At 32.6% G+C, this 18,924-nt stretch overlaps 1 protein-coding gene and 1 long non-coding RNA gene across 2 annotated transcripts in view; one reads left to right on the top strand and one right to left on the bottom strand.

The window, feature by feature from the left end:
- Positions 1-1,205: 1,205 nt before the first annotated feature.
- LOC139510633 (uncharacterized) lies at positions 1,206-2,409 on the bottom strand. Its single transcript, XR_011661939.1, has 3 exons — positions 2,246-2,409; positions 1,952-1,979; positions 1,206-1,283 (listed from the first exon to the last, which is right to left on the bottom strand). It is a non-coding gene; the product is annotated as an uncharacterized lncRNA (long non-coding RNA).
- Positions 2,410-6,634: 4,225 nt separating this feature from the next.
- LOC139512605 (protein Dr1-like) overlaps positions 6,635-18,924 on the top strand; it is a 32,785-nt gene continuing 20,495 nt past the window's right edge. The window contains exons 1-3 of the mRNA XM_071300329.1: positions 6,635-6,722; positions 12,951-13,212; positions 14,703-14,866. Coding sequence (XP_071156430.1) covers positions 12,993-13,212; positions 14,703-14,866 — 384 coding nt within the window. The 5' untranslated portion in view covers positions 6,635-6,722; positions 12,951-12,992. The remainder of the gene's footprint in view (positions 6,723-12,950; positions 13,213-14,702; positions 14,867-18,924) is intronic.

The raw sequence follows: 18,924 nt of genomic DNA, 5'->3' as shown, positions 1-18,924 counted from the left end.
TCAATCAAACCGAAGTAGCCATTTTACAGCTATCGATAACAAGTTTTAAGTTCAAATAGAATTATAGTTTCAGTATCATACACACTTGATGTACTTATCCATCATATATAAGAATTATATATAACAAATTAAATGCATACATACCACTTTCATCTACATTTTCTGAGTACTTCTGAAAAAAGAAGATAAACAAATGATATTTGTATTAGTAAATTCAATTCTATTTATCCAAAACTATCTTATTGGATAAATAAAAATTGACTAAATTATCAACTGTCAATACTCTTAGCAATGTTTGCAAGGTCAATGATTTTCTAAGATTTGTTTTTTAAAAGATCAGGATAGACAATGTTCATTCTGTTGAGTGTAATTAATATTTTTAATGTAACATGCAGTAATGCATATCAAACCTGTTCTTGTTCTTGTTCCTTTTTTCCTCTCTTCGATTGTCTTACATTTCCTACAAATGATAAAAAACATAACACGACTTATGTTTTGATGACAAGAGGTAACCAAATCTGAATTCAGCATGAGGTAACCAAATCCAATATTAACATAAGGTGGCCAGAGGTCACCAAATCTAATATTAACATAAGGTGACCAGAGGTCACCAAATCCAATATTTACATAAGGTGACCAGAGGTCATCAAATCCAATATATGAATAAGGTGACCAGAAGGTACCCAATTCTAGCATGTTAAGGCCACCAGAGGTTAACATATCCCATTTCTGATTAAGATGACCACATGTAATCAAATTAAATATTTATGTAAGGTAATCAAGAAACAAAAAAATGATTTGTTCAATCAAGCCTAAGTGGCCATTTTACCAGTCACGATTGCAAGATTTAAGTTCAAAAAGAATAATAGTTGCAGCATTATATAAACATAGTGTATGTTTTCATCATATTAAAGGTTTGACACAATTAATTAAATGCATACATACCACTCTCATCTACATTTTCTGAAAACTTCTGAAAAAAAAAAGATAAATATAGGATAATTGTATTAGTAAATTCAATTTTATTTATCCAAAAGTATCTTATGAGGATCAGTATTATTTTACTTAATTAGCAACTGGCAATGCTCTTGGCAATGTTTGAAAGATCAAGTATTTTTCTTTGCTTTGTTTGTAGATGATCATGAAAGATAATGTTCATTGTGTAAAGTTTTATCGGTATATTAAACTTAATGTTATAATATTCTATATTCTTGTTGAACCAATAATGTATATCAAACCTGTTCTTCTTCTTTTTTTCTCTCTCTTTCATTGTCTCAAACTTTCTACAAATGATATGAAAAACATCAACTAGTTGTATGTAAATGTTAATTACCAGAGATGACCAAATCTGAAATCTGCATAAGGTGACCAGAGGTAACCAAATCCAATATTTACATAAGGTGACCAGGGTCACCAAATTTAATATTAACATAAAGTGACCAGAGGTAACCAAATCCAATTTAAACATAAGTTGACCAGAGATAACCAAATCCAATATAAACATAAGGTGACCAGAGATAACCAAATCCAATATTAACATAAGGTGACCAGAGGTCACCAAATCTAATATATAAATAAGGTGACCAGAGGTAACTTAATCTTATATTACCAGAGGTCTTCAAATCCAATATTAACAAAAGGTGACCAGAGGTCACCAAATCCAATATATGAATAAGGTGACCAGAAGTTACCCCATTCTAGCATGTTAAGGCCACCAAAGGTTATCAAATCCCATTTCTGGTTAAGATGACCACATGTAATCAAATTAAATATTTGTGTAAGGTAATCAAGAAACAAAAATGATTTGTTCAATCAAGCCTAAGTGGCCATTTTACTAGAAACGATTGCAAGTATTAAGTTCAAAAAGATGAATAGTTGCAGCATTATATAAGCATAGTGTATGTTTCCATCATATTAAAGGTTTAATACAATAAATAAAATGCATACATACCACTCTCATCTACATTTTCTGAGGAGTTCTGAAAAAAGAAGATAAACATATGATAATTGTATTAGTAAATTCAATTTCATTTATCCAAAAGTATCTGATGAGGATAAGTAGAAATATTGACTAAATTATCGACTGTTCATGCTCTTGGCAATATTTGAAAGATCAAGGATTTTTCTTTGATTTGTTTGTAGATGATCATGAAAGATAATGTTCATTGTGTAAAGTTTTATCGATATATTAAACTTAATGTAATAATATTCTATATTCTTGTTGAACCCAAAATGTATATCAAACCTGTTCTTCTTCTTTTTTCTCTTTCTTTGATCGTCTCAAACTTTCTACAAATGATATGAAAAACATCAACTAGTTGTATGTAAATGTTAATTACCAGAGATGACCAAATCTGAAATCTGCATAAGGTGACCAGAGGTAACCAAATCCAATATTTACATAAGGTGACCAGAAGTCACCAAATCTAATATTAACATAAGGTGACCAGAAGTTACCCCATTCTAACATATAAAGTTTAACAGATGTTAACAAATCCCATTTCTGGTTAAGATGACCACATGTAATCAAATTCTATATTTGTGTAAGGTAATCAAGAAACATAAAAATGATTTGTTAAATCAAGCCTAAGTGGCCATTTTACCAGAAACGATTGCAAGTTTTAAGTTCAAAAAGAATAATAGTTGCAGCATTATATAAACATAGTGTATGTTTCCATCATATTAAAGGTTTTATACAATAAATTAAATGCATACATACCACTCTCATCTCCATTTTCTGGGGACTTCTGAAAAAAGAAGATTTCCTTCTAGTCTGTGATTCGAACATTCAAAAAAACGTGTCATCACAAATGACAAATCATGCAAAATGGATGAAACGAATATTTTGCTTTGAATGACTTAATTAAACTTAAGTTTGTGTTATTCGTTGTATTCAATTGCTCGGTATGTTGATTTTACTTACAGATAATACAGACGGTGACAGGCTCTAGATATATGGTGTATTGCTAAATAGAAAGAAGAATGGTCTATTTTTAGTTTTCTATTTTTAGAACACCAATATTACTACACAGAAGAGTACTATTTATAGGGTGACCAGTGGGCACCGTTCAGCGTAACTATTATCCTTGTGCACACCAGATATGATTAGAAAGATCTAGTCTTTGCCTTATGTAACTCCGGGCATAAAAAGGACTACATAGGTAGGTAGGTAGGTTTGATAATGTTCCCCATGATATCTTGTCACCAAGCAACTAATTAAAAATCAAAGCGCTGTAAGCACTGTAGGCAGTTAACCAAAAACCAAGTCAAACATAATTATGAAAACTGTGGCAATATTGCTTCATTTTTTTTTTAAAGATTTAAAAGAACAAACATTAAACATTCATATATAATTGTACATTTATGTTCATTTAATGAATTAATCATTAAGGCAAATAATTCATATTTTATCAAGGTTTTCAATAGCAACGTATATATCAAGTATATTTTTTTCATGGTCATGAGTCTCGAGTCAGCAGTGGTACAAATTCGCAATGATTGCAGTTCTTCTAGTTGATCGTAATTGTTCGTATTAGTTGACTGTTTGTATTTTAAGTTGACTTTAGTACGAGCTTGTAAAATATGAATGGACTTGCTTCGAATTCCCTGGAAAGAAAACTGAGTTTGTGTTCTACAGTACAAAAGTTATGAGACACAAATCAGACACAAATGTTTACTACTACAGGGATCAATAGTGAGGTCTGACTGACCTGTTCATAGTAAATGTAAATGACTCCCACCTTCAACCCAAGTCCATGATGTCTAAGTTCGGAATAAAATGACAGGTGTTAGGTCTAGCAAATTGATATGCATATGTGACGCCTATGAGATTGACCTTGTATGTCATTCAATCTTTTTGAAATGACAAACAGGAATGAATATGGTTTAGGAGTTGGTATCTCAATCTTTTACAAGTTCTCAAAACACACACAAGAGGGTGTGAGTGACCCTAGGGACTACCCCTATTTTTCATTTGATTTGTTATATTGTCCCATATATGAATATATATGGTTTAGGGGTGGGGGACCCCAGTGACTTCCCCTATATTTCATTTGATTTGTTATATTGTCCAATACATGAATATATATGGTTGAGGGGTTGGGATCTCATCTGTTTCCAAGTTATCAAACAGGATTGGATAGGGGTGACCCTTAGGACTCTCCCTATATTTCATTTGATTTGTTCTTTTTTCCCATACATGAAAATATATGGTTTAATTTAAGGCTATGATCTCGACTATTTCCAAGTTCTCAAACAACAGGAGGGTTGGGGTGACCACAGGGACTTCCCCTATATTTTATTGATTTGTTATTTAGTCCCATACATGAGTATATATGGTTACGTGGTGAGGATCTCGACTGTTTCCAAGTTCTCAAACATGAGGGTGCAGTGACCCTAGGGACTCCCCCTATAATTCATTTGATTTATTATATTGTCCAATACATGAATATATATATGGTTTATGGAGGGGATCTCAACCGTTTTCAAATTCTCAAACAGGAAGGGGTAGAGTGGCCCCACGAACTCCACCTATATTTCATATTGATTTGTTATATTGTCCCATACATGAATAATTTTCATGATATGGTTTAGGGGTGGGGATCTCGACCGTTTCCAAGTTCTCAAACAGGAGGGGTGGGATGACCCACAGGGACTCCCCCTATATTTCATTCGATTTATTATATTGTCCCATACATAAATATATATGGTTTAGGGGTGGGGATCTCGACTGTTTCAAAGTTCCCAAACAGGAGTGGTGGGGTGACCCCAGGGACTCCCCCTGTATTTCATTCATGCGCGTAGCTACGTTTACGTCAAAACGCCCGGGCGTACACTTGAATTTTTAAAATAAAACAAATATTCGACATAGAATAAGAAAAACTGGTCAAAAGCACATCAGCCTTGTGCTTCTTTTTTCAATGGATTGTAATTTTGAATAAAAAGGGACTAAATTTACTCAAATAAATCATTTAATATATTTGTTCGAATCTTTGGTAAAAGTCTGAATCTACTATGAATTCTACGTACTTTTCTTATATTTAAAGCAATTCACTATCTGCTCAGATTCGATATGCTGTTTGTATTTTTGTCGAGCCAGTGATTTATGTCCCAAAAGCGAGACAACATTTAGGTTCCGAATGTGGATAAAGTCTTTTGAATGACTTTCCGTGAAATTTTACGAAAGTTGGACAGAAACTGTTTATGAACAAGAGAGTATTCAGAGCAATATAATAATGCAATTATATCTTTAATTTTCCCGCATTTTAAGGACAAAATGTATTTCTTTCTGCAATTAATAAGTGGTCGCAGTTTGGGCTTACATTTTGTTATTTCTCAATTACATTAACTACTTGTCGAACCTTCATCGAATTTTATGAAAATGCCGAAGAAGCTTTTTTTTCTATTACTTATTTCTAAAGCTAAAATTTTGAAAGCATTTTTTTCGTTAATTTTCTATTCTTTTCTGATAGACAGCAGGATAGCCGGACTCTTCTTTACGCAATTAATTGTTTTACATGCTCAATTTATAAACCTTCATAGATTGTCGTGAAATATTCCAGATCAAGAAAAAAAATATCAAAAGAAAATTTTAGATTTTTTTTAAATCCCTTTAAAGGAACGATAAATTGATTCACTTTTTGTGGGAAGAAATCCTAGGTGTTCCAGAAGTTTTTTTATATTGCACCTCTTAGAAATATTTTTTTTTCGTGTTCATTAAAAGGTGCTTTTGTGGATTGTATGCTCACTCACGGCACCATTTAAACTTATTTAAAAGTAATATTGGTTTGGACGTTTTCTGTAAAACCAATGACCATTAGGCTAGCTTCCAGTTTAACACGATGAATAAGTTAACATATTACAAGATTTAACCAAAACAAACAAACCATTTACGGATTCAAAAGTATGTTGCTATCAATGATTTTTTACTGACAGGAATCATTACGGTATCTCATTCTCGATAGCTTTCGGGGGCTTCGTCCCTTTCGAACCCACTACCAGCAGGTGCTTTAACATTGAGCGGTTGACACCCCTCATATCCCTCGCCAAGGTTCGGGCGTACACGTAAAAATGACCCAGCTACGCCACTGGGAGGTATACATGATAACGTGATAATTAACCTCCTTTGTGTATATAGGGAAATGCTGAAGATTTTCTATAAAATGTCAATATGTTTAGCTTTGAAAAAAAGATACAATCCTTAAAGAAGTATACCATGGGGCGCATAAATTTTTAATGCAAAATCGGTAGACAATTAAATTTTTGCTCAAAATGGCCTGAATAGAATAGAATAGAATAGAAACATGATTTTTATTTTCCAAATTACAGGGCCCATAAAGGGCATAAAATCAGATACAATATATTTCTCTTGCAACAAAAGTTTCTCATTTCTGGATTTTGTTTGTTCTGGGAACAGTATATCTAACTGTTAATATATATATGTTCCTGGTTTTTTTTAGTAAACAATAACATCAAATGTTCTATTTTTGTCAAAGTAGGTTCAGAGACATATATATAATGAGTATCTATGTCTCTGGTAGGTCTATCTTATTTTACAAAGTTGGAGTGGGAGTTGGGGTGACCGAGACCTCGTAAAATCCGGAAACAAAAGCCGAAATTGATTACACATTTATAATTTTCTAATTACCTCCCTTCTCTTCCTAAACAGAAGGAAAGAAAGAAATGTTTCATTGATTGCAACGTACTATTTTAACAAAGCCCTTGTAAGAATATAGAACTCTAATGTATGTTAACGAAATATATCCCAACAATGAATGAATGCTTTATATAAATCCAAACGAGCGATTGACAAACAAGAACGTAATGGCAAAATATCAAACTCGAAGCAACTGTGGAAATCAAAACAAACATGTAAAATGTATATTTTATAGTTCATTATACATATCTTTGTAATAATAAGGCATATGCTATAATTGTTTGGGGATACAGTTGGTATTGTAGCCATTTTGCATATTTGCAATACCATACAATTATAGCCTTTGTATGAGGTCGACAGTACCTCGAATGACCGAATAACACTGTTAATATCCAAATTACACTTGTAAAGACTGAATAACACTTGAAATTTTTAATATTACCACATATTGGTGACTTTTAAACATTGATCATTAAATTATAGTATATTATCAATGTATTTCATAACTTATAAATGATTTATACTTACTTAATGAGTGATTTTCTAAATCACTGGTTTAAGTAACATTATTTCCATAAAAGTTGGAAGTAAGAGTTGTCTTTCTTTAATAATCACCTATTTAAGTAGTACAAATTAATCACTAGAAGAAGTGATTTAATCTTATTGTAGCTTTAAATAAAGAATACAAATGATCCAGGGACTAATTATGTTTCTAAACTTATCAGAACCAACATCTGTGTTGTTTAGGATGACCAGGTCATTTCAGGTGATGACCTTGTACTGAATCTAGGATAATGACATTAAAATCACTTGTTTAAGTATCATACCTCAATTTCCTTCCCAAAAATCACTTATTTAAGTATCATTATTTTAATAACCCCCACTAATTTCAACACCTGCGAACAGTGAAATTTTTATCGCGAACAGTAGAATTTTATTACATAATCTGAAAGATGAAACCTTGAACTTTACAGGAAAAATACTCCCACTGCCTGGAAAAATCTGTTATGAAAGTATCAGTTCATTATGTAAAGCCATTATTATAGCATTTTTTCAACTAAAATAGAATTTTCAGCTAAATGATAGCATCAAAGGCATAAACCTTACTACTTAAAAGAAGCAAAAAGTTCATTTTTTTCAATTTTACTAATTAAAAGATATTATTTAAACCTATGTGTTTAAAATTTTGAAAAAACTACAAAATCCCAATTTGTGACAAAACTTTGAATTTGCTACTCAAATAAGTGATTTAAAAATCACTTATTTCAGTAAGTCCCCTGACTGTAGAAAGAAGATTAGTTCATAACAAACTTTTAAAATTTAGTGTGTACGTCCAACATGGTGACCACAGACATCACATTGGCCGCCATGTTCTATTCTATGTTTTATTAGGATAATAACAGTGTTATTCGGTCATTCGTGTTACCCTGAGGTCGCTACAAGGATGTATTCTCTATTTTCTATTCTATTCTAACATATAGTGATCACCTTCAACAAATTGAAGATGATATCACAGGAGGAAATATTGACCTGAAAGAAGTATATTGACAGAGGACGAAGTCCTAGGTAGATATACTTCTTTGGGTCAGTGTATCCTGTATTGACTTCATACATAGACTTGGTCTTTGATTACTCTGACATCCAACGGATGTTTTGCCAGACAAGCTGGGGCCATGGGACGTCAGAGCTTGTCCCATATCAAAAATGGATATTTGCCCATCCAAAATAGATGCGCTGCTTCTTCGCTTCTGGTGCCAACAGACGGCCTTGGAATTATATAAATCGGGTATCAATTTGTTCATTTTTTATTAGCTCACCTGACCTGAAAGGTCAAGTGAGCTTTTCTCATCACTTGGCGTCCGTCGTCCGTGGTCTGGGGTCCGTAAACTTTTACAAAAATCTTCTCCTCTGAAACTACTGGGCCAAATTTAATCACACTTGGCCACAATCATCCTTGGGGTATCTAGTTTAAAAAATGTGTCCTATGACCTGGCCATCAAACCAAGATGGCTGCCATGGCTAAAAATAGAACACAGGGGTAAAATGTATATTTTGGCTTATATCTTTAAAACCAAAGCATTTAGAGCAAATCTGACTTGGGTAAAATTGTTGATCAGGTCAAGATCTATCTGCCCTGAAATTTTCAGACGAATCGGATAACCTGTTGTTGGGTTGCTGCCCCTGAATTGGTAATTTTAAGAAAATTTTGCAGTTTTTATATGACCGCAAAAATTGAAAATTTTTTGGTCGTATATTGGTATGATGTTGGCGTCGTCGTCTGCGTCGTCGGCATCGTCGTCGTTGTCCGAATACTTTTAGTTTTCGCACTCTAACTTTAGTAAAAGTGAATAGACATCTATGAAATTTTGACACAAGGTTTGTGACCACAAAAGGAAGGTTGGGATTGATTTTGGGAGTTTTGGTCCCAATATTTTAGGAATTAGGGGCCAAAAAGGGCCCAAATAAGCATTTTCTTGGTTTTCGCACTATAACTTTAGTTTAAGAAAATAGAAATCTATGAAATTTTAACACAAGGTTTATGACTACAAAAGGAAGGATGGGATTGATTTTGGGATGTTTAATTCCAACAGTTTAGGAATTAGGGGCTAAAAAAGGGCCCAAATAAGCATTATTCTTGGTTTTCGCACAATAACTTTAGTATAAGTAAATAGAAATCAATGAAATGTAAACACAAGGTTTATGACCACAAAAGGAAGGTTTGGATCGATTTTGGGAGTTGAGGTCTCAACAGTTTAGGAATTAGGGGCCAAAAAGGGGCCCAAATAAGCATTAGTCTTGGTTTTCGCACCATAACTTTAGTATAAGTAAATAGAAATCTATGAAATTTAAACACAAGGTTTATGACCATAAAAGGAAGGTTGGGTTTTATTTTGGGAGTTTTGGTCCTAACAGTTTAGGAATAAGGGGCCCAAAGGGTCCAAAATTGAACTTTGTTTGATTTCATCAAAAATTGAATAATTGGGGTTCTTTGATATGCCGAATCTAACTGTGTATGTAGATTCTTAAGTTTTGGTCCCGTTTTCAAATTGGTCTAGATTAAGGTCCAAAGGGTCCAAAATTAAACTTAGTTTGATTTTAACAAAAATTGAATCCTTGAGGTTCTTTGATATGCTGAATCTAAACATGTACTTAGATTTTTGATTATGGACCCAGTTTTCAAGTTGGTTCAAATCAGGATCCAAAATTATTAAATTAAGTATTGAGCAATAGCAAGAAATTTTCAATTGCACAGTATTCAGCAATAGCAAGAAATCTTCAATTGCACAGTATTGTGCAATAGCAAATATTTTCAATTACACAGTATTGCGCAATAGTAAGAAATATCTAATTGCACAATATTGTGCAATAGCAAGAAATTTTCAATTGGAGTTATCTTTCTTTGTTCAGAATAGTAGTTGAATCAACTTAAATCATTGTTTTATACAATATACAATGTATATTTACTTTTACTACCAACCAATCTTTACCATTCAGTGATAACAAGCACTTTATTTTACATTTTAATATTTTATGATGTATTTAAGAGTAGTTATTGTTGCAAACTCCATTAGAAATTTGAATTGATATCAGTTTTGGAAAAAGGGAAAGGGGGATGTGAAAAAAAAAATGAGAGGGGGGGGGGGGTTAAATTTTTCTCATTTCAGATTTCATAAATAAAAAGAAAATTTCTTCAAACATATTTTTGAGAGGATTAATATTCAACAGCATAGTGAATTGCTCAAAGGCAAAAAAAAATAATTTTAAGTTCATTAGTCCACATTCATTCTGTGTCAGAAACCTATTCTGTGTCAACTATTTAATTTTAGATTTAAATAAGTTTGAAGAAGAAATCTTTAATTGATTTGTAAAATCTTGACATTTGTTTTTGTGTAAAAAACCCATATAATGTCAAAAATTTGATCACAATCCAAGTTCAGAGCTGTATCATGCTTGAATGTTTTGTCCATACTTGCCCCAACTGTTCAGGGTTCGACCTCTGCGGTCGTATAAAGCTGCGCCCTGCGGAACACCTGGTTGGTTATTATTTTGAATACTATTATAGATAGAGATAAACTGTTACAGCAATAATGTTCAGCAAAATAAGACCTACAAATAAGTTAACATGACCAAAATTGTCAGTCAACCCCTTAAGGAGTTATTGCCCTTTATAGTCAATTTTAACAACTTTTTTGTAACTTGTACAAAAATCTTCTTCTCTGAAACTACTCAGCCAAATTTAAACTAACTTGGCCACAATCATAATTGTGGTATATACTTTAAAAAATGTGTCCGATGACCCCACCTACCAAACAAAATGGCCGACATGGCTAAAATTATAACATAGTGGTAAAATGCAGTTTTTGCTTTATTTCTTCGAAACCAAGACATTTAGGGCAAATCTTTTAAGAAAGATTTAAATGTCCATCAGGATAAGATCAATCCCCTCACAAATTTTCAGGTGAATCCTACAACAGTTGTTGGGTTGCTGCCCTAAAATTGGTAATTTTAAGGAAATTTTGCAGTTTTTGGTTATTATTTTGAATACTATTATAGATAGAGATAAACTGTAAACAGCAATATTGTTCATCAAAGTAAGATCTACAAATAAGTCAAACATGACCAAAATTGTCAGAGAACCCCTTAAGGAGTTATTGTCCTTTATAGTCAATATTGAACAACTTTTCGTCATTTTTGTAACTTGTACAAAAATCTTCTTTTCTAAAACTATTGGCCAAATTTAACCAAACTTGGCCACAATCATTACTAGGGTATCTATTTTAAAAAAGTGTCTAATGAGCCCTGCCTACCAACCAAGATGGCCGACATCAGTAACAGGTGAGTGACACAGGCTCTTGAGAGCCTCTAGTTTATCTCTTCATTTATGTAAGTTTCACCTACCTGCCACCCTTTATTTTCTCATATTTAGACAGTTTTCACAGTGACCCACCGGTTCTTGCATTTCAACTACTGTCATGTGATCACGAGAAAAAACTTAGGCACAATGGACTATGAGAAATGATATGACCTTAGGTCAATATGAATATATAATCTAACACCTCCCTCATTAACGATGCCATCAATGTTAATATCTAAGAGCTTCCGAATGTGATCGTGGTTGGCACTAAATGCTTAATACTGATCTCCTGTGAAGGAGGTGAAAAATCATGGTTGACTACTAAATGTTAAATAACGATCCCCTATAAAGGAGGTGAAAAAAGTATAAACATTTGCATATTTGAGTCTCGAGGTCGCGAAATCTCTCGTAATTTAACTTCCATGCATTTGAAAATAACTGTAAAAATGTCTGAATCAATGGGTCACTGTGAAAACTGTCTAAAAAGAGAAAATAAAGGGTGGCAGGTAGGTGAAACTTACATAAATGAAGAAATAAATGAAAAATGAACAAATTGATGCCCGATTTATATAATTCCAGGGCCGTCCGTTGGCACCAGAGGGGACGAAGCAGCGCATCTATTTTAGACGGGCAATTATCTACTTAGTAATCTAGGACTAACATAGACTATAATTGTTATATTATTAATTTCCAACCCTATTTGTGTCAAAATCGTCATTGGATTTTATTGGAATTTTATTGATATCATATTGTCTCTTAGACTTTGATGTAAACCTTTTGTGACTGAGTCACTGTCCTCTTGTATATATAAACTCTCTGTTTTACTTAATATTCCCTATTTAGTATACACATTTATGTTATAAATAATTTACGGCTTTTAAAAAAGTATATATAAGATATTCTGAACTTTTAAAAAGCAATTTGCAAAATAAGGGAACAACATCATAGGCCTCTCAGCCTTATCAGATCTCATCAAGAACACAAAATTCAATCATTTTTTTCTTGACAACCCTGCCTAGTATTTGACATTTTTTTTTTAAATACAGAGCAGGCATAATAAGCATTTGAAAATCAGAATGCACATAAAATTAGAAATGCAGAACATGTTGAACGAGGCATCTGTCTTGCACGACTGAACGTCAAATAAAAAAGTAAAAACATGCATGTTGAACATGTTATAAAAAATGGCGATCACATTGCAAGAAAATAACCCTTTACCACCCTCACAATAGACAAGTTGAGTTTTAGAATCGTTTTATATTATACAGTGTTAAATGACAAAATATTGTTAGTATACATATACTGTGTACTTGTTGGAGTATAATGACAATCACTAAAGGATATTTTCCACATTTTATAAAGTTTATATATTATTAAAATTGTTCAGTATTTATGCATTGCCAAGAAGAATCTACTTATATATCTTTTCTTTCTTTTTAGATAAATAGATATGAAGTTTGTTGAAGAATGATAAATTAGAAAATGGCAGAAGCTAACAGAGAAGATGATGAATTGTCTATACCCAGGGCTGCATTAAATAAAATGATAAAAGAACTCATTCCTAACATTAGAGTGGCTAATGATGCAAGGGAACTAATACTAAACTGTTGTACAGAATTCATTCATCTGGTCTCATCAGAAGCTAATGAAATATGTAACAAGCAACAGAAAAAGACAATATCACCAGAACATGTGTTACTAGGTGAACTATTATGTTGGATTTAAGCTTCAGCACTCAAACTTAGGTTCTCCTCATCCAATTTTTATGAAAGCCAAACATAATGCTGAGAAACCAAATCTTGCATCTGATTTAGTTAGATTTGTGCAGTTAGTCACTTTCTGTTCCAGAGTTATGCCCTTTTATAACTTAAAAAAATACATTTATTTTCTTTCTGCACATGCAAACTGTTTGCCTCATGCAAATTTTCTGAAACTCGTATACAATGCTAAAACCCAAACTCCTATACTGGAGTCAAATTTGGAGTGAATCACTCATTAGAGTTATGTCCCTTTATAACTTTACAAATTTGTTGGTTTCCTCACTCCTACATGTACTGTACATAACTTTGCTCCTTGTATTTTTTTTGAAACTCATTATCAAATGTTCTATCTATTGAATTTGTTGTTTATTTAACATTGACCTGAATATATGTATGTAGGGAATATTTTTAATTAGACATGAAAAATCCCATCAATCCTTGATAAAATATTTTTGAATACAGGAATCCTTAAAGTTCATAATTAGCAGATATGATCTTCATTAACAATTTTACACAATCTGTAATTATAATTGGACAAATATTTAAAATTTGAAAATGTTCTGGATGTCAGAAATAATTTTGAAGGTAAATAAGAATATTGTTCCAGTTTAAAAATATTTTCTTTAGCTGCTGAAGTTTACCTACTTATTCATGTACAAATGTTATACATTCTGGAACTATAAATGAATATAGAAAACATAAACTGAAAATACTGTTATCATGGTTTTAGTTTAATTGTATTCTCAGTTATGAATTCAACAATATAGATACAAAGAATAGGGTGGAATAGAATATTTTATTCACTAAAAAAGGGCCTATAGCATACAAACAATATAATACATTTTGTAATAAACAATAATTTAATTTTGGATGTAACGCATCTTCTGATTGGCTGACGTTATTTTGTTATGAGCCCATAGACGTAATTTAGTCATGTGACGTGATGTCATCAACAATATAGAATAGGGTGGAATAGAATATTTTATTCACTAAAAAAGGGCCTATAGCATACAAACAATATAATCGTAATAAACAAATTTAATCGTTTTTCATGGTTTTCTACGGTTTAAAATGGAATTTAGAATTAAATTATAAGAAATGACTGTAATATTTTTTCTGTCTATTCGAAATAACATAAAAAATGTGGTGCACACTGTTAAATAACCCGCTACGCGCGTTATTCAGTGTGCACCAAATTTTTTATGTTATTTCTTCATAGACAGAAAAAATATTACAGTCATTCCTTAAATAATGTATATAACATGAAGGAAATAGAGCATTACCACACCGCGACAAATCACATTGAAAAAAATACAATTTATTTTTTACGCCAAATGTGATGCTATCAAAAATTTCTGGGGAGAACACTGTATATGAGCCAATCCTGAAGAATACTTGAATCTTAATTACATATTTCTATTTATTACTCTAGCTTTAGATAGTCTTGGCTTTGGTAATTACAAAGAAGATGCAATGAGTGTGATGCAAGAAGCAAAAGCTGTAGCTGCAAAGAAAAGAAGAGGAAGCTCAAGATTAGAAAATTTAGGAATTCCAGAAGAAGAATTATTACGACAACAACAAGAATTGTTTGCTAAGGTATTTTACTATATTAAAAGTTATACTTTATTGAAATAATTAGTGTATTGAATAAATTTTACAAAAAGTAAGCTAAATGTTTACTTTCATTATTTGTTGTCTGCTGGAATGTTGTGAGACATATAAAGGTTGCTTTTCTGATTTGTCATTGTCAACAAAATACTCAGTCTTATGATCAGATCAATTTCATATAAATATTTGGTGTGCTCTTGCATTAAAATTCATAAGTCAAATTAAAGAAATAATGAAATCTAAATACTGTAATACAGTAAGATGGAAAATCATTCTCTTCACTTAAAACAAAAAGTCTACTTTTCAGTTTATGATTAGTGAATGCAATGTGCACACATAGCCCATTAATTTGTTGTAAATGTTTAACCACAGTTTGAGGTTATTTTGAGAAGTACTTACATGAACATTTTAACAGAGTTTAGATTATATTAAATAAGTTCCACTTAATATTTGACTAATCTCTGCTTATTATGGCACTTCATTCGAAATTAATTTTAATGCACTTTGCTTCAACAATTTTCCTATCATTTAGGTAAGTTTTGAGATTGTTAAAAGCAAGAATACTCATAACATACTATTTTGTTAAGGTTGACAAAATGTTGGCAGACTTACAGCCCATGGACTTTCATGATGATTGTAATTGTCTGGATATTTTTAGGCAGTTAAGCTGCCTTATGGGAGCACTCTGGATTTGTGTTCTATCCAATAAATGCTGAAATACATGCCATTGTTATTATCTATCCGGATATTATGTTATTTATAACTAATTGGACAGTTTTTTCATGCTTTTAATTCTTTTAAAAACATATGACCAGAAAAACCTTAAATGATCATCAAATCACCCAAAAGTTTTGAAGTTGCACATAGGAAGTAGAGCACATTAGGAATCCTTATGTAGTTTATTATCCCCGGAGCTTTTGGCTAAGATGTCAAAGAATAAATGTATGAAATATTTAATAACCGAATAACCGAACATCTCTAAAGACAAGTAGTTCAGATTTCCAAAATGGCAAAAGTCATAGGAATATTGTTTGTCATCAATACGTAGTCAATTACATCAGTAGAGTTCAACTATTCATGCTATTGGCGGCAATTTTAAATCATTATACAAAATTTATGTATCTTTTCAAATTAGCGGTGGTCCGAGGTCTGCCACCTTCTTTTTTTGCAGTCCGACTTTCAACTTGGTAACAAGCTACACCCGACATGCCCGACGGACCTACCACTAGAAATAAAATAAAAAAATAACTTTGCAAACCTTTTTACTAAAGTCTCCAAATAAACGATCTCAAAACGTATTTTTATCATTTTTATTCATCACAGGGATGTTCATTTTGTTCAACCGCTATCTTTATACAGAAAATTGCAGACAAATAATGTGTTAATTCAAGTAAAATCGTGTCTGATAAAAACAACATTGAAAACAAAATAGCTGTCGTGAGAAGACAATTATAATATCGGAACTGATTCCGGAAGCGGATAAGGGTAATTCTGGGTTTTGGCGTACTAAAACAAATCCAGACAGGTGACAAAATACATCTATGCATGATAAATAAATTAATATAAACACTAGAATTTAGAGAACTTCCTCTTTGGGAACTTTGAAACAGTCGAGATCCCCACCCCTAAACCATAAATATTCATGTATGGGACAATATAATAAATCAAATGAAATATAGGGGGAGTCCCTGGGGGTCACCCCACCCCTCCTGTTTGAGAACTTGGAAACGGTTGAGATCCCCACCCCTCAGTAATATATATTCATGTATGAGACAATATAACAAATCATATGTAATATAGGTGTTCATGGGGCCACACTACCTCTTCCTGTTTTGAGAATTTGAAAATGGTCGAGATCCCCACCCTTAAACCATATATAGTCATATATGAGACAATATAACAAATCAAATGAATTATAGGGGGAGCCCCTATGGTCACTGTACACATTCCTGTTTGAGAACTTGGAAAGCGTCGAGATCCTCACCCCTTAACCATATATGCTCATGAATGGGAGTATATAACAAATAAAATGTAATATAGGGGGAGTCCCTGTGGTCACCTCACCCCTCCTGTTTGACAGCTTGGAAACAGTTTAGATCCTCACCTCTAAATTAAATGAAATAGGGCTGTCCCTGAGGTCACCCCACCCCTCCTATTTAAGAACTAGGAAACAGGTGAGATCCCCACCTTTTAATTAAACCATATATATTCATGTATAGGACAAAAGAACTAATCAAATGAAATATAGGGAGAGTCCTTAGGGTCACCCTATCCCCTCCTGTTTGATAACTTGGAAACAGATCAGATCCCCACCCCTCAACCATATATGTTCATGTATATGACAATATAACAAATCAAACAAAATATAGGGGAAGTCACTGGGGTTACCTACCCCCTCCTGTTTAAAAACTTGATAACAGTCGAGATCCCCACCCCTAAACCATATATATTCATGTATGGGAAATATAACTAGAGGCTCTAAAGAGCCTGTGTCGCTCACCTTGGTCTATGTGAATATTAAACAAAGGAAGCAGATAGATTCATGACAAAATTGTGTTTTGGTGATGGTGATGTGTTTGTACATCTTACTTTACTGAACATTCTTGCTGCTTACAATTATCTCTATCTATAATGAACTTGGCCCAGTAGTTTCAGTGGAAAATGTTAGTAAAAATTTACAAATTTTATGAAAATTGTTAAAAATTGACTATAAAGGACAATAACTCCTTAGGGGTCAATTGACCATTTCCGTCATGTTGACTTATTTGTAAATCTTACTTTGCTTAACATTATTGATGTTTACAGTTTATCTCTATCTATAATAATATTCAAGATAATAACCAAAAACAGCAAAATTTCCTTAAAATTACCAATTCAGGGGCAGCAACCTATCAACGGATTGTCCAATTCATCTCAAAATTTCAGGGCAGATAGATCTTGACCTGATAAACAATTTTACTTGATGTCAGATTTGCTCTAAATGCTTTGGTTTTTGAGTGATAAGCCAAAAACTGCATTTTACCCCTATGTTCTATTTTTAGCCATGGCGGCCATCTTGGTTGGTTGGTCTGGTCACCGGACTCAATTTTTAAACTAGATACCCCAATGATGATTGTGGTCAAGTTTGGTTTAATTAGGCCCAGTAGTTTCAGAGGAGAAGATTTTTGTAAAAGATGACTAAGATTTACGAAAAATGGTTAAAAATTGACTATAAAGGGCAATAACTCCTAAAGGGATCAACAGACCATTTTTGTCTTGTTGACTTATTTGTAGATCTTACTTTGCTGAACATTTTTGCTGTTTACAGTTTATCTCTATCTATAATAATATTCAAGATAATAAGCAAAAACAGCAAATTTCCTTAAAATTACCAATTCAGGGGCAGCAACCTATCAACAGGTTGTCTGATTCATCTCAAAATTTCAGGGCAGATAGATCTTGACCTGATTAACAATTTTACCCCATGTCAGATTTGCTTTAAATGCTTTGGTTTTTGAGTTATAAGCCAAAATTTACATTTCACCCCTGTGTTCTATTTTTAGCCATGGTGGCCATCTTGGTTGGTAGGCCGGGTCATGGGACACAATTTTTAAACTAGATACCCCAATGATGATTGTGGCCAAGTTTGGTTTAATTTGACCCAGTAGTTTCAGAGGAGAAGATTTTTGTAAAAGATCACTAAGATTTACGAAAAATGGTTAAAAATTGACTATAAAGGGAAATAACTCCTAAAGGGATCAACAGACCATTTTGGTCTAGTTGACTTATTTGTAGATCTTACTTTGCTGAACATTTTTGCTGTTTACAGTTTATCTCTATCTATAATAATATTCAAGATAATAACCAAAAACAGCAAAATTTCCTTAAAATTACCAATTATGGGGCAGCAACCTATCAACGGGTTGTCCAATTCATCTCAAAATTTCAGGGCAGATAGATCTTGACCTGATAAACAATTTTACTTGATGTCAGATTTGCTCTAAATGCTTTGGTTTTTGAGTGATAAGCCAAAAACTGCATTTTACCCCTATGTTCTATTTTTAGCC

The sequence above is a fragment of the Mytilus edulis genome, chromosome 2, assembly GCF_963676685.1.
Source record: "Mytilus edulis chromosome 2, xbMytEdul2.2, whole genome shotgun sequence".
Classification (NCBI taxonomy): Eukaryota; Metazoa; Mollusca; class Bivalvia; order Mytilida; family Mytilidae; genus Mytilus; species Mytilus edulis.
The sequence above is the reverse complement of the archived record's forward strand: the minus strand, read 5'-3'. Positions and strand labels throughout refer to the sequence as shown.